This window comes from Silene latifolia, chromosome 10 (genome assembly GCF_048544455.1).
Source record: "Silene latifolia isolate original U9 population chromosome 10, ASM4854445v1, whole genome shotgun sequence".
Classification (NCBI taxonomy): domain Eukaryota; kingdom Viridiplantae; phylum Streptophyta; class Magnoliopsida; order Caryophyllales; family Caryophyllaceae; genus Silene; species Silene latifolia.
Genome location: NC_133535.1, coordinates 145,962,386 through 145,984,838, shown reverse-complemented (window position 1 = coordinate 145,984,838; position 22,453 = coordinate 145,962,386). Strand labels below are relative to the sequence as shown.

Below are 22,453 nucleotides of genomic sequence, written 5' to 3'. Positions count from 1 at the left end.
TGGAGGTTCCGTTCGGCGATTGCTATATCGTCATATAGCCGCAAATCGCCGCTGCTCCGTCAAGCCATCTTCTTTGGCGTGCTTCGGTGATGGATCGAGCTTCCGCAAGGTAGCTCTGAAACTTTCCTCAATATGGAGGAACCGGCGGATGAAGTTGTTGTTGTTCTCGATCATGGTAAGAGTCTTTAGGATGAAATCAGTCATTTTGTTAGAGTTTTTTGAGTTTGATTTGAAAGATTTAGTAGAGTTTGTTTTAACAGTTAGAGTTTGGAGATGAATATATGAGATAATGGAAATGTTAGTTGAGATATGCAATGTATTTATACTAAGCAATGTGTGGGTTGAGTTAATTGCTTTTTAATTAATAAATATGTTAGGAAGTTGTGCCATAATCATCATCATATCTCTCAATAATGCTGCTTCAAATCCTATTACTAACCCTTCTCATTCCATATTATCCGTTCATATGTACAGTGATGTCAGTAATAATGCATGCATTGGAATTCTAACAGGCCGTAATTATGCATGCATCTAGTAATATTTAATTTAATTTTTTTTTATTTTTTAAGAACAAACAACAACGGTTATTTTATAACAACCCGTTGTCTTTAGTTATAACAACGGTTTTGTATATTAAAACCCGTTGTTATAACTTTCCCCCCAAAATTGTGTCACACTTTCCACAACGGGTTTTAATACATAAAACCGTGGTTAATAGTTTTAACAACGGTTTCCTTAAGTAAGCCAACCGTTGTTAAAACCTTCTACAACGGACGCTTTAACAACGTCCGCTTTTTTATATAACAACGGTTTTTGACCGTTGTTATAGCCTGTATCTGTAGTAGTGATTATTATAATCCCATCTCGATCCATTTTGTTACACGATCTTTCTCTTATTCACGAGCTCGTATCTACAAAACCAACATAACAACCACAATAACTAATTCTACAACAACATCAATTATTTGTAATAAATATAATAAAATTAACAACTTCTAATTAATTAATAAAATGAGCTATTTAATCATTTAAGCACGCAAAATCGAGTTGGAATAAAGAATAAATGCGGGGTAAAAAGCGACCAAAATATTACTCATCAGCATCGTAGGCCGCCTTGGGCTCAGCTATATGAGCAGCCTTCGCCGCCTCCGCCTTCTCTCATGATCGCGCTTTTTTCCGCAAAGATCGGCCATCTCATCCAGCCGGGTCAAATTGTTCCCACGGGAAGGAGCCTTCAGAACGAGCTTCTTGGTCGCTTCCTCGGCTGGTCCGGGAATTGGGCGCACATGTTAGGGATGAGCTCGGTTTGAAGCATCTCAATATCCTTCTCCTTTTGGGCAAGGATAGCCCTTGTGCCCCTATGTGCCTCCGATCGGGCATGGTGGCAGATCCTTCCATTCGTCCTCTTGGCAACCACGGCGTCATAACCGCCCTTATACCGTCCCGCTCCTCCGTAAACTTGGCAACGGCGGCATCGCGGCCTCAACTTTGGCCCTCTCGGCCGAGAGCGCCCTCTCGGCCTTCCTCCTCACGCTTTCGGGCGAAGGAGGTCCGACTTAGCCTTCCGGCTTCCCCCTTCGCGGTAAGATCAAGCTTAAGCGGTTCGATCGGTGGCCCACTTGGGCCATAGCCTTTTCTTGCTCCATAATGTGGGAGCCGGCTAGTTGAGTCCACTTCGCCAACCTCTTGTATATTCTCGTACCCTCTGCCACAAGCTCGGTGGGGGAACCTTCGGAGTAAGGAGTCAACGGTGACATTTCTATCACCCGCCTTCTCAGTCTGCTTCTCTAATTGCCGTTCGAAGAACGACGGCCGCCGACGCGCGGATCTACAAAAATTCACACAGCGCATCCATGTCAACATTCATCGACACATCGAGAGTCGTCATCGGGAATGCATAATGAATCGCCTAAGTCGAACCACGGAGTTAGATCCGTACCAGTCTGGACCTTCTTAAATGGAGGACCGGATGGATCATTCTTTTCCCTAAGAACGTAGGTAGAAAGCGCGGTGGCTCTTTTCTCTTCTTTGGAGGAGGAGGGGCCTTCGCAACGGTCACCACCTCCTCGGTGATATCGACGACCTCCACATGCTCCTTCGGACCGCCGGGGTTCAAGAGGAGTTGGGACCGACGCCGTCGCCGAACCGGACGCCGCTTCTTTTTTTTTCTCTTGCACGCCTCCGAGAACCCGTGCTTGAGCCGCCGCCGGATCCGGTGCCTTCGATTGCTTGTCCATGAGTTCGTTGGGAGCCGATCTACGATCACGCGCGTCACCGAGGATGCCGCCGAACGACCTTCCCGTCCTTATCAAGCCCTAACCTCTTCAAGGTCCTCTCGGACAGATCCTGGCCAAACCGGTCATAAGAAACCAAACAAGAGTTACATGAAAGAAGTAATCAAACAAAGCTCTAAAAACAGGAGCATAACAGGCAAAGATGGGCCTCACACCGACCCTACTCACCCGGGCCGAGGGCCAGGTATGAAGCCGACGCGGCAAAGCGGCTCATCCGAAGAATAATCCGAGTCGGGGCACCCATCCCTTCTCAAAGATCAAACAATTGACATCTCGCGTTTCTCATCCGCATTGAGATAAACCTTGGCGGCATCCATTTTAAGGTGTTTCCGGGAGACCCATTTGTCATGCTCCGCCTTACTCTCGCACCGCAAATTAACTTGGTCTTTGGAAGGACGGGGTAGCGGATAGTCATCCAAGCACCTTAACGTACACCCACCGCTCTTTCCGGTCCTTGCGGGAGGAAAGCTTATCAACGGAAACGTAGCCCGACTCCATCCGCACATTTGTACCACCCCACTTTACCGGGGTCGATGGTCGAAGATGATGAAGCCGGCGGAATAAGTTAAGCGTAGGGAGCTCCCCTTAAAGAGACAGAGCCATACGAAGCCAACTATCGTCCTAATGGCGGCGGATGCGGTTGAGCCACGGCGACGTTCATAGCTTTGATGATGGTCATGACGTATTCGTTCAAAGGAAACCGGAGCCCATACTCCGGTGCGATATATACGCCGATATGACCGGGGGAGGGCAACACCGACCCGACCCTCCTCGGGGATAACAATTTTGTACCCATCACCGAAGGAGAAATGACCCTCGAAAAGAGTTCCACCGAACAATCGGCGAACTTATTGGTCCAGGCACGGTCGGGACCGATCATGCAGCCTCGCCGTGATCCGGAGATGCGACCTCTCATCACCGGTAGGAATCCTTTCTCACCGTCGTCATCAAAGTCTTCATCGCCTACATCCTCATCCTCCCATTCCTCCAAAACTTGTGGATCAACTTCGGGAGAAGGAGACCTAGGACCCCGGACTTTAGAGGGATGGCGGCTAGTACCTCCTCTTCATCAAGACGCGACGGGAACCCCGCGCGCCTGCACTAGGTCCCAGATCGTGAGAAGACATGGTAGCAACAATTACTTAACAAAATAAGAGATTGAGAAAAATCTGTTTGTTTACCTTGAAGAAAAGCACTAGCCGAAGTAACGACTCTGAAGATTAGAAGAGAAAGAAGCCCTTGAAAATTTAGAGAGAAGAAAATTTTAGAGAAAATGAAATTGGTGGCCAAATTCGGGGACTAATCGCCTTATTTATAGGGGAAAGCCCATGAAGAAGGACCAATCGGACACTGACCCATGAAACGTCACCAATCGAACAGAGACACGTGTCGGACATGCAACCACGGAATGTCAATCGTTGCAACAGTTGAACGTCAATCAATGCAACAGTGACCAAGCGTCTTCAACACGCCCCTTCATATCTCTTTGCCTATTCATCTTCCTCAACAAATTCCTAAGTATATGTTCTACGCCGGCCACATGATCAACCAAGCTAGGTAGCACGTACGGGGCAATCAAAAACAACCCAAGCACTCTCAACCCCTGGTCTCGGCCAACGTCACTCTCTTTTCCACATCGGATGCCCTTTACACATCCATGTGGAGGGGGGATATGGTACGGCCTAAGCAGATCCAAGCCGAGGTAGAAGAAGCCGGGGCAGAAAAGTATGTCTTACGCAGAATATACGCTCAACACACATCGGAGCCCATACCACGGCATAGACTACGCTGGGGGCAAATTGATGGGGCATATTCTGCACCCGCTGACCGAGTCAACATATTGAGCAAGGTCAAAGATATCCACACCAAGTCAACGACTTAGACAGCCTAACCGACGCGACCCGTCATTTGTCACTGGGTCTCGGCTAGGCAACTAGCCAGCCGGGGCACATATCCGCGTACTCATATCCAAGACCCCTCGGCCGGCCTGCCATGGGTCCATCGGCCGAGGGTAGAACGGTCTTTTCACCTGCTAGCCACTTGGCCAATTGGCCACTACGTGACAAAAGGTGAAAGTCTATAAATACTCCTCAACCCTCATTGAGGAAAGGATCCGAAAAATAACCTAAACACCTCATAATCTGGTAATATCTTCCTTATCTCTCTACAATACATATTTAGCCAAGTAACAAATAACTTAATCCTTTTAAGTTTACTGACTTGAGCGTCGGAGTGAGTATGAGATAGTCACAAAAAATTTAGAAAATGGTCGAGTGAGGGGAAGTAGCCAAGGCTGATGCTTTCCAACAAGTAAATAAGAAATATCAACATTAAAATAAATAAAAATTTAAGTTTTTTTTCTAAGTTATTCTTCCTTCCGAAAGTTTCAAATTTATATTTTATTTTCATAACCGTGAATCCAAAGTCCCCACTAAATATAAAATTATAAATAATTTTGTAGTATAAAGCCCGAGCAAAGCTAGACCGTATAACTAGTAAAAATAATGATGTAAAATACAGTGATGATTTTTGTATAAAATATTACGATACCTGTGTACAATTGTGAGATCCCGAGGTACTGTGGAAGTTCTTAATATGACTACCAAGACAACCTGAGCCTGGTTTCAACCACAGATGAATGTGAAAGTAACCGAGGGCATTCCATGCTTTCAACTTCAACGCTTTTCAAGGGATCCTCACAACACTCCGCTTTTTCCTGGAGGATGCTCAAGATTAACTGCAAAAAAAAATATGATTGGCAAATTAAGGTTTTAAGGAGCTTAATGATTCATAATTTCAGGGTTCAAGTTTCATACAATCGTCAAACATAAGGTGGGTAGTAAGTTTAGGGAGATGATGATTCAGAGAGCAAAATAATGCACTATTTAGTGGAATGGTTTTGGCTAATACTTTCAAGAATCAATTTTACGGACGACCAAGAAAATTAAAATGCACCCAAACAATCTCCTGGATTTTACTACTCGGAAAATAAGCAAGCCAAGAAGTACAACCATTTCAGCCCGGGTCACATTTTACCTATTTATACAATCCATAAAACCAAGAAACCAACAAAGAACACCACAAGTTTTAATATGGTGGAGGCCTGGAGGGTCACTGAATAAATGTAAGTGCATAATGGGGTTTGCCGGTAATGGTAATGCTTGGAAGTTGGAAGAGTTAGGGGTGAGGAAACTGGTAGTTTGGGCCAGTTATAAATTGGACAAATTTGGATACGCAACATTGTGCATAAGTTGGGGCAATCAGGTCAGCTTGGAAGAGGTTACGGACAATAGTCAGAAACACCTCCAAAGGGTGACGCATTGGTGCGTTGAAATTACGGACAATAGTCACAAACCCCTTTTCCTCCCTCCACCGTCACTCCCTGTCAATTTTCCTTTAGTTTTGCCTTCATACCCTAGCACCATACCATCAGGCAATGAGGCAAATATGCAACATAGCATACCTTAGCCGCCTGTAAATCGGTTGACATTGACAGCACATCAGGGTGGCAACACCAAAACAGTCCGTTGAGAAAGGCCACAAGTGAATATTTGGCAGGATTCGGCAGCTTTAACTCCCTGAGTTTGTACGGTGCGCCAGTACCAACATTATTCAGTTGGTCGTCTACGATCACAATCTATATAGATGTCATTGTCAACATAATCTTTGTTATTTTCATCCATAATATCCCGTACTCAAAAATACATAACCGAAATACAACTATGTTTAGTCAATTGGGGACAAGAATAATAAACATTAAACACATATAAATAAATCAGAAATTCATACCCCTGGAAAAGTCAACCGCTTAATCACTAAAGATTTGATGTTTGCTTGTGTGAGAAACTTCTTTAAATGAATAAACCAAACAGCACGGACCAAGCCTGGACACAATGGATAGAATTGAGCATCACAATGATCCAGCGCTTGAATCAACGACAGGGAGGTATCCACTTCACAGCTGCACAAAAACTCCAGCAACTTAGGGGCGTCAATCGTTGCCTTTTCTAACCCCGAGTTATCTGTAATTCGAAGTTGCTTAAGTGAATTGCTTGAGATGTTAATGCATTTTAGCATAAAGCACTTCCAGATTACTAAACTTTCTAACCCCGAGTTATCTGTAATTCGAAGTTGCTTAAGTGAATTGCTTGAGATGTTAATGCATTTTAGCATAAAGCACTTCCAGATTACTAAACTTTCTAACACCACAAGCCCATGTGACAGCTCTGAAATAACATCATCTGTAATAGGAACAAAACGCAACTCCAGCTTTCTCAAGTTTTTCAATGCAACCACGTTCATGTTGCATGGCCACGGTAATTCCTTACTAAGATCTCCTCTACAAACAAACTTTAACTTTTGAAGCTGAGATGCTTTGAGGCTCGATTGCATCATTCCGCTACCACAGCTTTCGGTTCCTCCATTAACTTCTTTCATCCAAGGAAGTGAAATTTTATTTAAGCAGTTTTTATATGTAATATCTAATTCAACCAAGGGGCAGGAAGAGACAATTCTTTGAAGCATATTGTCATCTACAGTTTCCATGGACAAAATCAGATATTCGAGAGAGAAGAGTCCCATAGTCTCATAAAATGGCAGCATGATGCCGATACCTGCCAAAACTTTCAGCGATTTTGCAGAACATAGAATCTCAGGCAGCCTGTATTTGGTTTTAGGCATTATATAGATTTCCAATTTCTGGATTTGGTTTTGCACCGCGAACGTTATTCATTTGTCAACCAAAGATTCTATCTTTCCATCCACCTTAGGAAGCATAAGGTACAATTCTGTTATTCTATACTTCCGCGTAATGTATCTTTCCATGATCATATCAATGAACCCTACAAAACGTTTAACCATATCATCATCATAGCGGCGCGGCTCAAATTCCTTAATGTATTGAGGCCGAAAATCCAAAACCGGAATGGAAGACCAAGCAGCAAACCACCTCTTAGACAATACACTAGCGCGACACGCCTCTTTAGTACCAAGCATTGACAGAATAGTATGCAGGATAAATTCCGGTAACTCCGAAATTCTATCAACTATACCCCTTTGCATCTTTGCTACATTTTCCCCAGACATTATGATTTTTCTCACAGGAATTTCCTCAAACAGTTGATATGCACTATCTAAAACCCTAATTTTCACAAATCTAGTATATTTATTTACTAGAAATTAAAATTAAGAACTACCCATCTCAAACAACAGTACACTACGGCTATTCAACATAATTAATTAGAAATTAAGGAAGATAAGATAACAAAAGAGTTTACCAAAAGGGATGTATGTATACTTGAGATATTACACTGAAATTACCTACATTTCAGCTGATTCCCTTGATAAATTCTGGGTAAATCTTCCTCAAATTAGTAATTTAATTGGGTACAAAATGTGAGGAGAAAAAGAAAATGTGGTGAAGAAATTATAGTTAGGAGAGTAAAGGGTTTAATGGAGTTCCCAGAAATTGAATAGGGTTTTATTGCAGTGACAGTAAAAGTAGATACTGAGTAATAAATGGAACTCACTCAGTATTTTTGAAATTTGCCAAAGTGACCAACCCGAATTCCAATCTGATAACCCGAGCTTGACCCATAACATGAATTCATCTAACACAGTATGAACCCGAGTGAAAAATTTCAATCCGAATTTGGTCTAAAATTTAAATTAAAAAGTCTGAATATTGAATATCAATTAAACTGGATATCCAATCCGGTTTTTTACGGTTAAGCTGAATCGGATGTGCATTAAGAAATTTTAAAATCGGACGTCCGAGTATTTCGAGAACGGTTTAAAATCGGATATTTGAATATCTCGTAAAGACAATGAATTTGAAAAAAAAAAAAAAAAAAATCATTTTCGAAGCTGGTACGTGTACACGTGAACTCTAGTTAGTTAAAGTTTATTCTGTCAAAAGACTTTTACTGATCATAATTCCCGTCTACGATTCAAAAACAATAATTTATTTTTCAAACAAAAAATCTCGTAAAGAATAAAGACGTACAATTTGGAAAAAAAAAATTACCGTTTTCTAAAGTCGTAAGTAAGAATTAATATGTCTAAATTTAAGAGTTGAATCATAAAAAATGTCACAAAGTATGGCGCCCCACATATAAAATTGTCTATTTGTTTTATGAAAAAGAATGAACATTTGATGTAAGGCAAAGGCGACCCCGTAAAGAGCCCTGTTAGTCTGTCACACCATATGATATGGTTACAACTCACAAACAATAACTATAACTAATCAATCCTCTTAAAAAAACAGCTAGTCTTCCTTAAGACGCTCCGTCTTAGTAATCCAACAAACTATCATTGTGTTGACTTAATGTTCATTAACCAATCATGAACTTATGAGATATCATATCATGGGTCAAAACACAAAATTCATGGTTACAACTACTTACAAGTTTTCATATGGCGGAGGTCTGGAGGTTCAATGTATACATAGTTGGTTAACAAATTAAGGTGTACTATGTAGTGACTACCAAGACAGCCTGAATCTAATCTCGAGCTCGTACAAATATGAAAGTAAATGAGGGGATTCAATGCATTCAACTTCAAGTGTTTTATTCTTTCATTTAAGGGGAAAGGGTCAGTTTAAGACGAGCAAAATCAATGTGGAATTGGGTCAGGCAGACTGAGCGAACAGATTGCCGATGTAGCATACCTGCGCAGCCGAATTCTCTAATTTTGTTGTTATTGACAGCACATCAGGGTGGCAACACCAAAACAGACCATCCAGAAAGGTCATAAGCGAAGATTTTGAAGAATCCCAAGGTCTTGTTTCACACAGCTTTAACTCTCTGAGTTTGTATGGTTGGCCAATAACCACATTCCTGAGTTGCTCCTCCTCTGCCACAACCTGTAGATGCCAACATAATGGAAAGACGATCAAACTATGTTTTGTCATTTGGACATCAGACAATCAAACATGGTAAGTACATCATTAATCGGGGATATACATCATACTGCATTTAGTACAATCCAAGTTCAGCACTAGAGATTTGAAAATGTTTGTTTCTGTGAGAAACTTCTTTAGCTTAACAAACCAAGCATTGGTGATCGAAGATGTCGCCAATGGCAAGAATTGAGCATTACAGTGATCAAGCGCTCTGATCAATGACAGAGAAGTCTTCACTTTACACTTGTACGAAAACTCGCGCAAGTTAGGGGCATCAACTGTAACATTCTTCAACTCATTAAAGTCTAGGTTATTTAAAATTTGAAGTTCCTTTAACGAAATACTTGAGATCTTAATGCATTTCAGCATGGAGCATGTATTCAATACTAAACTTTCTAATGCTATAAGCCCAGATGCCAGCTCAGAAACAATATCATCTGAAATAGAAGCCCAACAAATCTCCAGCTTTCTCAAGTTTTTCAATGCAACCACATTCAAGTTCCATGGCCACGGGGAATCTGGACAACAACTACGATCAACAAACTTTTGAAGCTGAGATGCTTGGAGGTTGGATTGCATCGTTCCACTACCCCGGCCTTCAACTTCCCTATTAACTTTTCTTATCAAAGGAAGTGAAATTTCGTTAAGGTGGTTATCGTATGTAATATCTAATTCAACCAAGGGGCAGAAAGAGATCATTTCTTGAAGCATGTCCTCATCAACAGTTTCCAGGATCAAAATCAAATATTCGAGCGAGATGAGCTCCATAGACGCATAATATGGCAACCCAGCTTTACAACATTTCAAATATTTCAGTGATTTTGAACAAAATAGAATCTCAGGCAACCTATACTCATTTCCACCATCAAAATTCTGGATTTCCAATCTCTCGATTTGGCTTTCCACCGCGATCATTATCCATTTGTCAGCCAAAGATTCTACCTTTTCATCAACCTCAAGAAGCAGAAGCTACATATTTGTTATTCTATACTTTTGCGTAAAGTATCTTTGCATCGTCTTATCTATGAACTCCACAAAACGTTCAAGTGCACGTGTATCGTCCTCAAACTCATACTTAAAGTACCAAGGCTGAAAATTCAAAACCGGAATGGACGATCAAGCACCATACCACTTCTTAGACAATACGCTAGCGCGACCCGCCTCTTTAGTATCAAGCATTGAGAGAATAGTATGCAGTATAAAATCCGGAAGCTCTGAAATTCTATCAACTATACCCCTTTGCTTCTTTGCTACATTTTCCCCAACCTCCATGATTTTCTCACAGGAATTTCGTCAAACAGTTGGTACGCACTATTTCAAATTTGCAAATTCCTAATAATTGAATAATCTAACAAATACCCAATTCAGAATTCTTGATCGAATCTTTATTACAAATTAAAATTCCAGAAAAACCCATCTCAAACAACAATGTACTAAAGTTATGCAGCATAATCCATAAAAAAAGTGGCAGATTAGGTCACATAAAAGAGTATACCATACCAGATGGGCTTGAATCAATTGAACACATGGGAAACTCAGCAAAAATCAGTATACTTCAGGTTAATCAGATGACATAAGAGCATGCACATTGAGGAGGTCATCTTCCTCTCTTCAATTTTTTCTAATTTTTTCATTGGTCATACTACTTTCTCTTTTCACTACCCAATTTCCCACTTTTTTCATCCTCTTCCTCTCTTCTTCTCCACATCAAAGAAGATCTTATTTCCTCTCTTTTAAGTAGTCTCCACCACCCATTTTCTCTCTTATTTGGCACAAGGGCCAAGACAAGAACATCCTCCATTTATAGAGGATGTCTTCCTCTTCCTCTTTAAAGAGGATGCGAAGAGGATGTTGCCACATTGAAGAGGACATCCTCTTAACATTCTCTTTCATCTAAGAGGATGGACAATCCTCTTCAATGTGGATGCTCTAAAGGATAGAAGAATAAACCGATTAAAATTTTATAAATTTTATAAATAAAATAGAAAATATGATTTGGGCCTTATAAGTTGAAAGTTTGGACTGGTCTTATGTCATAAGACTGTCCTTTCTAACAATTTGTGTAACCATATTATCAAAATGTATGCATATATTCTCATGCATACCGTTATTATATAGGATCACAACTATAAGCTCGGTTCAGTTCAGCAAAATTAAGGTCAGAAACAGGGCTTTGGATTATATTATTACATCATAATCATAGGATATTAAAAATTGGCCCGGGCATCGACATAGCATTACAAATAGGCCCGTGCATCGCACGGGCATTAAATTGTAGAACAGGCTAGAAATGTATACAATAGTCGAGCGCATCTGCCTACCAACTACAAAGTCATTCATCTCTTGAAGCTGGATCCATCCCTGCTGAAGGGCTGTCAGCAAAGTACTCTTGATGCTTCAAGTTGACCCCATACTGAAATGAATAACATTGTAGTTAGTACCAGCAACAGATTGATAACCAGATCACATAGCTCTCAATAACAAATGAGCAAACATCGTCTTTGCAACTAAAAAGCACTTCAGTCCATATCACAAGCAGGATCAAACAGAGCCCCAGTATTTCGTGTAGCCCAAATGAAAGGGTTGGTGGCAGCAGGGAGTGGTCTCATACAAACAACAAAGGATAGATATGAGAAAGGGGTCATGGGTTCCAGACTTCCAGGTAGATAAAAGCAGCACCCTCATGGTTAAAAAAAAAAAAACATAAATCAGCGTTTCAGAACCCCTAAGCCTTAAAGTAAAACAACCTATGGTGGCAGAGTGATACCGTGTATAAGTTAGTGTTAAGAGGGCTTTAGACAAGGCTGAAAATGCAGAATGCAGAACGAATAGAAAGGAAGAAAAACCTCAATGGTATTCTTTCAGTGCACACAAGCTGTAGCAGATTCACCATCATATTCCATTCAAAGGAAAGGTAAAATATTGAAATAAATTTATAGACCAAGGGTGCAACACCAAAACGCAGCAATTTTGTAAAGGTTTTTATTGCCACAAGCACTAATCTACCATAGTCTTGACAAAGTCTTAAGTTGAGTCTGGAAATCCAAGACTCAACTTAAGACTTTGGGTGAGTCTTGACCCCACCTTAAAAAGAAATTAACCAATGAGTGAATCCCATGTGTCATTTCTTTTTTGTGAAAAAAAGGAGTAAAGTGGAAAAGTAGAGTCTGAGGTGAGTCTGAACAATAAAGTAATAATAAAAGTTAGTGGAAAGCTGATGTGGCAGAGTCTTAAGACTTGGGAGAGTCTTACTGATAATCTCACCCTTAGAGTAATAAAGGAAACTTGGAAGCTTTCAACGAATTAGAGAGAGTATGAATCTATGATAACAGCAATAACATCATAACTCTTGTACCTCGCGGAGGGCTCTTGATAAGTCATCCATTGTCAAAATGAGACGCTTGTCCTGCAAAAAAAAAAAAGCATAGACTTGCTATTAAAAAATACAAGGAAAAAAAAAACTTGAAATCAAAAGGTGAAAGCAATAAATTGTTAATCCCTCTGCTCCACATTATAATATACATTTTGATTATCGGGCTATTTCACTCATTTCCACATTTCTTTATGTGTTACGTTTTAAGTTAGAAACTTAACCATCTCCAACCAGAAAGTTAATTGGGTCAACAACATATTAACTCTTAATATCGTTTCACTTTCCCAATCATTTTCCACTTTGCCAAATCGTTTCTCACTTTCTCTAACTCACTAATCTCTCTATCTCTCTCTCGTTAAAGTACAAAGGTCATCACATGACACCCTCTTTTGCATTGGGTCATCTTAATGGAATGCTTAATCTTTATTTAACTTGACCCAACCCCTCCATGACCTACCTCATGACCTTGAATGGGGGTGGTATTTTACCCTTTGTGGGAGAAGGAAGGTGAATAAATTGAGGGGTAATAAAGTAAAAATTACAAGAAAGCCCACTTTTTCTACTACTCGTACTAATTTTTTTTGTGCCAAAGACAAATGTATGACGCTAAGTGGAACATAAAGAGTAAAAAACTTACTATACGCTTCCTAATCCACTGAGGGTAGAAGTTGGAGAGAAATACAACTAATCATTACTCATTAGCATACCTTTTGCTGCTTATCTCTCTTATCTTTTACTATAGAAGATTGCCTAGCTTTGCAGTGCCTACATACAAGTACGAAAGTGAACATGCATCATCCTGTTAAAAAATGGAAAAAATGGAACTGCCAATACAAAACCTTTCATTAATTAAAAATATAACTATAAGCTATGCTTTGTTAGTTTAATTGAAATAATGTAGTGCTTAGACTAAAAAGGTATGAGGGGCGCCAATTTGACAAGAGGCCAAGGTGCGACGAAAATGAGACCGCCGCATGTGCATGAGGCGCACTGTTTTCCGCAAACATTGTTATTTCAAAATAATATTTGTGCAACAATACCTTTCTATACCTTTCTATTTTAATATTATAGAGGGCTAACATTTGAGATAACGATAATGGGGCAGGATTGAAGGTTAAAATAAACAATTAGAAGAAATTTTGTGCGCCAATACCTTTTTATTTTGCACGAGTCGCAAATTGCTTATTCCGCTTTTTGCTTAAGACGAACCTAAGGTGGCCTAGATAAGGTTAGGTTTTAAGCACACTTGAGGTGTACTTTGTTAACCTAAAATGTAATGAGGCCCATTTACTACACTTGTTGGTGAAGGAAAAGAGAGGGGTGCCATAGAATAAATCATTTCGTTAAATAACAATTGCCCAAGTTCAATTAAGCAATCACTTATTCACCATTACACTTCTATGCACATGAATTTTCTTTGATCCCACATTGTTCTTCAATTTGCTATCCATTACACTGAAATGGTGATTACTTTCAATTAAATATAACCATAGAATCAGAGAATTTTCTAATCACTGTGTGAATGGACAACTGAGTCACTGTTAGGTTCCAGCCACAACAAGTAGTTCAAATAAGCACTTGCATTAGTTACTTAACATTGAGAAGTACACGAACTCTTTAGATATCGCAGTAAAACACACTTGTGGAATGCATTTTGAAGTCTGAGTGACTGAGTCACGTACAAAAAAGGAGTAGCGACAAGAAACTTACTGAAGAGCATCGGTAGCAACCTCAGAAATGAACTTTTGAGTTGCAACGGACACGAGTCTAATCCTGTAAATTGAAAACAAAACACAACCCACTAAGTGACTATGTACTAACATATTGATAACCATTAAGGTCACACAAACAGAAGTAAACACCTCTTGCAGCAAGTACGAGTACAATTGTGACCCATAATCAAATGTGCAATACAAGGAATCTTAAGTGGGGAGTCTAAAGGGAGAGATAAAAGTGGTATTTAGGGAGTGTGATTGATGACCTCTAGTTATGGAATGATGAACACACAAGTCAACTTGAATAACTATGCTGCGGTCTCATTTGTGTCGCACCTTTTCACCATGGTCTCTTGTATTACATAAACAAAGATAACCAACCAGTTTGCGTATATAGCATTTTTGTAACAAAGCTAATATTTTTATTATAAAGTAGGAAACAAATTAATTTCCGTGTACTCTGGGAAAGCAACTGAGGTTTTCCAAACATTTATGCAAAGTGGACACTAAAATTGACTAATTCATCCTTTTCCTTTTTTTTTCCTGAAAGATGCATCAATTAAATAGGAGGGACAGAGGGGAAAGGGCAAATTGGAAAGGGTGTTTGTATTCAAAATCTGTACTAGTGAATACGGCGGCCTAAGTAGTGGCGCACGGCGGTGGTGTTAATTGGGGAATTGAAATTGCATCTATCAAAGTAGACAAAAAAAAAGGTTGTCCTTTCTAGCACTTTTAGCGGTGGATTTTTGGTGCTTATAGCCTATTACAGCGAAAGAAAGAAGATAATAAGGAAAGGAAAGCAATTAGGGGGAAGAAGATGAATAATAATGGTAATAGAAAACAGAAAAGGTAAAAAAGAAACATACAAGCGAAGATCGGGAGAATGAAAACCGCTTTTAGCGAGGTAATGTTCCGCCAATTCGTCGGGAATCTAAGCATATGATATCAAATCAACAAACAAAACAATTATTAATTAATTAGGTTAATAATAATAATTAAAATTAAAAAAAAAGAATAGAAGAAAGGAGAAAGAAGGAAGGGGATACAGTGGGAGAGTAATCCATTAAAGAAGAGAGAAAGTGAGAGAGTTGTGTATCTTCCTCCTGTTTAACTTCACTGCTCTGCCCCATCATCTGTCCCGTGTTCATCTTCTTCTTCCCCCGCTTTTCCCACAACTCTACTTTCTGATGCTCAATCCCCCCGGTTTTCTTTTATATACAAACAATCGCACGGGCCTGTTGGTAGAGTTTTATATAATAGTTAAAGATAAATAAAGGTAAACAAATGAACCGGACGGAGAAGTGGTATTATAATGTGCAGTTTCAACTAAATCATGCTACTATTCTTTTTCTTCTTAAATAACTTTCATTTATCAACAGTTTAATGAGTTATTTACATCATAATCCCTATGACTCTTGGCTAGATAAATCATGCCACTCTTGCGAATAAAAGGTGTTTCAAGTCATCATATAGCCCTAACAGGGGCGGATCCAGGATTTGAGTAAAGGGGGGCACATTAAGAAAAAAAATTTGCGGACAACATTTATAGATTAAATTCAAATATCGTCAATACATAGTAAATTCTAAGCTACACTAACACTTATACATTAAATTGCGGACAACATTTATACATTAAATTCAAAAAAATTTTGAGGTTCTAATAACAATGGAGAAGAGGTCGATGTGGTTTTTTGTGACTTCCGACTCCACAAGTATTGTAAGCTATTCATTTTCATCATCTACAAACAAACAACAAATTCTAAGCTACACTAACACAAGCCAATATAATAATTACACAAATAGATAAATAAATTTACAAACTAATAAGAACAAATTTGTGATCTAGGTTTTGGGGAACAAATTAATCAAACTAATAAGAACAAATTAATTGAATTTGGGGAACAAATTAATCGAATTAATCAAAACTAATAACTAATAAGAACAAATTTGGGATTTAGGGTTGAATAAGAACAAATTTGGGATTTAGGGTTTGGGGAACAAATTAATCAAACTAATAAGAACAAATTAATTGAATTTGGGGAACAAATTAATCGAATTAATCAAAACTAATAAATAATAAGAACAAATTTGAAATTTAGGGTTTGGGGAACAAATTAATCAAACTATTAAGAACAAATTAATTGAATTTGGGGAACAAATTAATCAAAACTAATAAGTAATAAGAACAAATTAATGGAATTAATCAACAATCAACAACAAATGAACCGAATTAATAAGATTACAAGAAATTAAGAGAAGTAAGAACAGAGATACTGAGAACACATACCGAGTAGCAAGCGAGTAGTACCGCGAGTGGTGGAGTGTCAGACACTCAGACGCCAGGCAGACGGTGGCGGACGGCGGCGGACGGCAGGTGGTGGTTGTCTTTATCGTTCTATTGTGTTTGTGTTTTCTTTATCAGTTTATGTTTATACTGTTTCTGTTGTGGTCTCGTTTGTGTTTACCCACGAATAACATTATACCTCCAGTGGTACAATAGCATCATACAATCAAGTTATATCTTATCGAGCTTATGTGTAATTTTTTTGAGTTCTCTTAAAGTTTTTTTTTTTTTTTTATGTTTAAGTGAGTGAGTTCAGAAATTTTATAATATAACTCGACTTCTTTAAAACAAAACTCGAAAACTTTATAATATAGCTCGGGTTTTAGAGCATACAACTGGGTACAACTGGTTGTAGGATCTATTATACCGTTTTTTTTTTTTTTTTTTTTTTTCTCTCGCACGTGAGGGCACGTGCCCTCACTTTCACGTGCCCTCACTTTCTTTATGAGTTTATGTTTAAACGAGTTATGTGGAGCTCGAGAAGTAGAATCTCGGAAACATGCAGCTACTGCTCAATAATTCTGGCCAATTTATGATTGATTATGCCATGTAATAGCAGGGTTGTTTTAATGCTCAATAAATATTCCAGTCGTAAGTGAACAAATATTGTTTATAAACTTCATGATTTGATAAAATAATACCACCATCGATAGACACTAATCCTCTTGAAAAACAACTAGTCTTCCTTAAGACACTCCGTCTTATGTATACTCTCACAGAGTATACAATCATCCATGTAACCATGAACTTAGAGAGATATGTGTCAAAACACAAAATTCACAGCTTATTTCAATATTGAAGAATCTAGGACTTTTTAAGCGTACAAATTTATTATTCATTTGCTAGAGGCATTAGAACATTTTAGTTTCAAATTTGAAATAACTGTGTTTTCGAGATTACTACGAATGTTGAGATTTGAAATGCATATATGGTTGGTAACTTGACATTGTCTAGGAAAATTCAGCCAATGTGTAAATTTGACATGCACAAGTTCAAACTCAATTGCCAAAATAGGGATGAAACGAATCAGCCGGATCAAGGATAACATCACATAGGCTGAATCGAGTAACCATGAACTAATGAGAGATCATGGTTCACAGTCAGACTAAAATAGAGAATAGTCATGATTTTTTTAATGTTCTACCTGAATTTCCTAAAAGGAAGCTTCTGAACAGACATCGGACAAAGATAAACAAGCCTCTTCCGATTGATCTCTTTGTTTCCATTTGGCTGGATTCCTAAAATAAGCATTGTTGGCGGAACAAGACTGATCACGGGAAGACATCTTGAAATTTTAACTAAAGCTTTTTATATAGCACTGTGGAAAATTTAATATGACTACCAAGACAACCTGATCCTGATCTCAAGCTCAGGTGAATGTGAAAATACTCGAGGATATTCAATGCCGTCAATTTCAATGCTTTTCAAGGGATCCTTCCAGTCCTGCACTTTCTCTGTAAGGATGCTCAAGATCAACTGCCAGAAAAGAAAAAAAAAAAAAAAAAACTAATTGGTTAGTTAAAGTTTTAAGGAAACTCAAGGGAGATGATTCAGTCAGGAAAATAATGGACGATATACTGGAATGGTTTGGCTATTACTTTCAGGATTCACCTTTTATGGATGAACAAGAAGTACACCGATTTTGGATTGTTGAAGATATTGGATCTTATTTTATCGCATTCAGGCTAATACTTTCAGGAATCAAATTTTACGGACAACCAAGAAAATGAAAATGCACCCAAACAATCTCCTGATGTTTACAACTCGGAAAATAGGCAAGGCATGAATTAAAATCATTTCAGCTCGGGTCACATTTTACGTATATATAATTATATACAATCCATATAGCTATGAAACCAACACAGAATACCAAAAGTTTTCATATGGCAGAGGTCTGGAGGTTGACGATATGGGATTTCATTTGATGGTATTCATAATAGATTAGTGCAGCCATCTTCCCACACCAAGCAATTCACCATAAATGGGGTTTGCTTGGAATGCGGGTAATGGTTACAAGGGTAATAGAAAATCAAATTTAAGTAATTGTGGAAGTAATGGTTGTAGAAGAGTTAGGGCCTTAGGGGAGAGGACACTGGTAGTTCGGGCCAGTTATAGGCCAGACGATTTTGAATCCGCAGGAGTGTGCATGAGTTGGGTCGATTAGATCAGTTTCGACAAAGTTGTGGACAAAAGTCACAAATACCTCCCAAGGGGAACGCACTAATGCATTAGGGTAACGTCCCCCCACAAACCCCTTTTCCTCCCTCCACTGTTAATATTAGTTTGGCCTCCGTATCCTAGTAGTCTAGTACCATACCACCCTGCAACACAACACAGCATACCTTAGCTGTCGAATCCTGTAAATCGGTTGTCAATGACAGCACATCAGGGTGGCAACACCAAAACAGTCCGTTCAGAAAGGCCACAAGTGAAGATTTTGTAGGAGTCCAAGAACTTGTTCCACACAGCTTTAACTCCCCGAGTTTGTACGGTACGGCAGTACCGGCATTCATCAGTTGGTCGTGTTCGAACTCAATCTATATAAATGCCAACAAAATCTTCATTATTTTCATCCATAGTACCCCATATTCGCATATACACATCCATAGTACCGAAATACAACTACGTTTAGTCATTTGGGGACAAGAATATTAAACTTTAAACATAAATAAATGGGCAAGAATTCATACCTCAGTAGCGCTACACAACTCAATCGCCAAAGATTTGAAGAAGTTTGCTTCTACAAAAAAATTCTTTAGCTTAACAAGCCAACCAGTGGTCACGGAATACAGATTCAATGTACAGAATTGAGCATTACAGTGATCTAGCGCTTGAACCAACGACAGGGAGGTCACTACTTCACAGCAGCAAAAAAACTCTAGCAATTTAGGGGAGTCAATTATAGCCTTCTCTAACCCCCCGCTAACTGAAATTCGAAGTTGCTTAAGTGAACTGCTTGAGATGTTAATGCATTTTAGCATAAAGCAGTCCGTAATTATTAAACTTTCTAACACCACAAGCCCATATGACAGCTCTGAAACAATATCATCTGTAATAGGAACACAATCAAACTCTAGCTTTCTCAAGTTTTTCAATGCAGCCACATTTATGTTCCATGGACACAAAATTTCGTCACTCGGAGACAGACCATTATAAACAAACTTTTGAAGCGGAGATTCTTGGAGGTTGGATTGCATTGTTCCACTACCACGACTTTCAACTTCTACATTAACCTTTTTCATCCAGGGAATTGAAATTTTTTTAAGGTAGTTGTCATATGTAATATCTAATACAACCAAGGGGCAAGAAGAAATAATTCTTTGAAGCATATCCTCATCAAGAGTCGTTTCCGACATTAAATTCAGATATTCGAGTGAGATGAGGTCCATAGTTGCATAAAATGGCAGTCCAACGCTTGAACAATTCAAATATTTCAACGATTTTGCACGAAATAGAATTTCAGGCAACGTATAATCAAAGATACCAAGGTCATGGATTTCCAATATCTGGATTTGGTTTTGGACCGCAATCATTATCCATTTGTCAACCAAAGTTTCTATCTTTCCATGAACCTTAGGAATCTCAAGGTACATCTTTGTTATTCTATACTTCCGTTTAAAATATCTTTCCATGGTCTTATTGATGAACTCCACAAAACGTTCCCCTGTATCACTGTCATACGCGTAAGGATACTCCCCATATTTCTGAAAATACGGAGAACGAAAATCCAAAACCGGAATGGAAGACCAAGCATCAAACCACCTCTTAGACAATACGCTAGCGCGACACGCCTCTTTAGTATCAAGATTTGAGAGAATAGTATGCAGGATAAACTCCGGAAGCTCCGAAATTCTATCCACTGTACCCTTTTGCATCTTTGCTACATTTTCCCCAAATCCCATGTTATTTTCACAGGAATTTCGTCAAACAGTTGGCATGCACTATCTTAAACCCTAATTTCCACAATTCTTGTTCATATGTTACTAGAAATTAAAATTATGAACTACCCATCTCAAACAACAGTATACAGCAGCTATGCAACATACTTAATTTTTTAAAAAAAAAAAAAAAAAAAAAAAAAAAAAAGATAAATAATAAAGATAACAAAAGAGTATACCAGAAGGATGAAATTCCAGAATACTTAAAGATATAATACTGAAATTACCCACAATTCATGTGATTTCCTTCATAAATTCTGGGTTAATCTTCCTCAAGTTACTAATTTATTTGAGTGAAAATGTGAGATGATAAAAAGCAATTAAATTTTTAATGGAGTTCCTGGAAAGTAAAGAGGGATTCTTTAGGAGTGACAGTAAAAGTTGATACTCAAATATTAAAGAATGACCGCGGGAGCTCTCAATACTGTACAACGATGTTCTGTTCTACATTGTGGGCTATTTGGTTAGCCAGGAATGATATGGAGTTCCGGAAGAAGCATGTTACTCCACACCAAATTCTTAATCGAAGTAAGGAGCTTACACATGAACAACTGCGTTTATTCAGCAACGAGAAGACACAGAAGCAAATATCAGATAATGGACTCAGAGGTAAATTCACAGATTATGAAGGCCATCGTATACAAGTTGCGGCAATGCAAGGAAAGCATTATGGAATTACAGGAATAGCTTGGTTTTCTGAAAATACTACGGAAATTCAAGGCAAAACAATAAAGTCGTCTTCCCCCATTCATGCACTATCAATGTCACTTCTCATGGCAATGCAATGGGCACTACAACACAACTATTTGGAAGCTAGCTTTCTTATACCGTCTCAACAACTAATTGAAGCTCTCAACCATTACAACAATATTCCGGTGCATATTTGTAATACAATAGACAAGATTAGGGAGTCTAGCTACAGGTTTCATAAGTGTTGTTTTCACCTTTGTAGTAGCTTAGACGTCAGAATTGCTCACAAATTAGCAAATACGTGCTCAAAATGTAATCTTCATGACTAGGTACGGATGTAAATCACATATATATAAATCGATTTATTGTTGTCAAAAAAAAAAAAAAAAAAAAAAAATTGAATTTTTGGCAAATGACAAAACTGACCGACAGAATGACCCGACCCAATATCCAATTGAGAATCCGATTTTGACTCATAACACGAATTAACTTCACTCAATATACTTCCTCCCTTCAACTCCACAAATAGAATTATATACATCTAGTTATACCATAAGTATGGTACAACTAATGTATAATACAAGTTTATATGTATTCTTTCTGAGCTAATTTAAAGAGTTTATGTTTTTAATGCGTAAATGGACGAGTTCAATACTTTCTAATAAAGCTTGTATTCTTTAACATAAAGCTCAGATACTTTATCACAAAGCTCAGATTATACACCGTACAACATATAAAACTGGTTGTATAGTCCATGAATTGCTTCAACTTCAGTACTCCACCCTACCAATTTCATTTTTGTACCCTATTTACGAGTGAATATTTTAATTTTCTTTCGATCCGTAAGTGAAATTTTATTTTTGTACACTATTCACGAGTGAATATTTTAAGTTTCTCTCAATCCGTAAGTGAAAATATATATTCATGTGTGATCTTGTTTGATTCGTTTTTACAAGTACATTAAAAATATCTACGGTAATTTTTATAATTTTTGCAAATACGTAGCTAACGATATTTAGCGCTTAAAACACGCGTTGATAAACGTAAAAAGGGAAAGTTGTAGAGTAGAGTTGAATGGAGGAAGTGTAACTTATAACAGAGCCGAAAATAACCCGAAATGACTCAAGTTTGGTCCCATTTTTTGCGAGTAGTTCGATTTTAAACCTTGAACATTTTATTAATAGAGTATTAGACAAGA

General features: G+C 38.4%; 3 protein-coding genes across 6 annotated transcripts in view; all 3 read right to left on the bottom strand.

Annotated features, from left to right (window-relative positions):
• Positions 1 to 7,802, bottom strand: part of LOC141606206 (uncharacterized) — a 44,780-nt gene extending 36,978 nt beyond the window's left edge. For 2 of the 4 annotated variants that reach the window (XR_012526605.1, XM_074425246.1), the window contains exons 1-3: positions 6,084 to 7,783; positions 5,758 to 5,931; positions 4,845 to 5,031 (exon numbers count right to left, since the gene is read on the bottom strand). Coding sequence is in view for 3 of the 4 variants with exons in the window: in XM_074425246.1 (XP_074281347.1) it covers positions 4,894 to 5,031; positions 5,758 to 5,931; positions 6,084 to 6,974 (1,203 nt within the window). In the remaining variant the exon portion in view is untranslated. Of the gene's footprint in view, positions 1 to 4,844; positions 5,032 to 5,757; positions 5,932 to 6,083 lie in introns of all 4 variants that reach the window. The other 2 variants (XM_074425247.1, XM_074425249.1) reach the window with 2 other exon arrangements.
• A 3,464-nt stretch (positions 7,803 to 11,266) lies between these two features.
• On the bottom strand, positions 11,267 to 16,770 carry LOC141606204 (transcription initiation factor TFIID subunit 10-like). The gene is made up of 7 exons (XM_074425244.1): positions 16,571 to 16,770; positions 15,330 to 15,518; positions 15,150 to 15,214; positions 14,279 to 14,341; positions 13,276 to 13,333; positions 12,551 to 12,601; positions 11,267 to 11,608 (listed from the first exon to the last, which is right to left on the bottom strand). The coding sequence occupies exons 2-7, from the start codon at positions 15,429 to 15,431 to the stop codon at positions 11,528 to 11,530; spliced, it is 420 nt and encodes a 139-aa protein (XP_074281345.1). The 5' UTR covers positions 15,432 to 15,518; positions 16,571 to 16,770; the 3' UTR covers positions 11,267 to 11,527.
• A 756-nt stretch (positions 16,771 to 17,526) lies between these two features.
• LOC141606203 (putative FBD-associated F-box protein At1g05080) lies at positions 17,527 to 20,618 on the bottom strand. The gene is made up of 3 exons (XM_074425243.1): positions 19,318 to 20,618; positions 18,970 to 19,164; positions 17,527 to 18,103 (listed from the first exon to the last, which is right to left on the bottom strand). The coding sequence occupies exons 1-3, from the start codon at positions 20,527 to 20,529 to the stop codon at positions 17,966 to 17,968; spliced, it is 1,545 nt and encodes a 514-aa protein (XP_074281344.1). The 5' UTR covers positions 20,530 to 20,618; the 3' UTR covers positions 17,527 to 17,965.
• Positions 20,619 to 22,453: the final 1,835 nt, after the last annotated feature.

What these genes read in the sequence shown, in the direction of transcription:
- LOC141606203 (XM_074425243.1), bottom strand. Translation starts at nt 20,529, where the DNA reads ATGGGATTTGGGGAAAATGTAGCAAAGATGCAAAAGGGTACAGTGGAT. An exon ending in AGTTGTGTAGCGCTACTGAG is followed by an intron (nt 19,165 to 19,317) that starts GTATGAATTCTT and finishes GCATTTATATAG; the next exon opens with ATTGAGTTCGAACACGACCA. An exon ending in TACAGGATTCGACAGCTAAG is followed by an intron (nt 18,104 to 18,969) that starts GTATGCTGTGTT and finishes CTTTTCTGGCAG; the next exon opens with TTGATCTTGAGCATCCTTAC.
- LOC141606204 (XM_074425244.1), bottom strand. Translation starts at nt 15,431, where the DNA reads ATGAACACGGGACAGATGATGGGGCAGAGCAGTGAAGTTAAACAGGAG. An exon ending in CATTCTCCCGATCTTCGCTT is followed by an intron (nt 14,342 to 15,149) that starts GTATGTTTCTTT and finishes TTCAATTTACAG; the next exon opens with GATTAGACTCGTGTCCGTTG. An exon ending in AGAGAGATAAGCAGCAAAAG is followed by an intron (nt 12,602 to 13,275) that starts GTATGCTAATGA and finishes TTTTTTTTGCAG; the next exon opens with GACAAGCGTCTCATTTTGAC.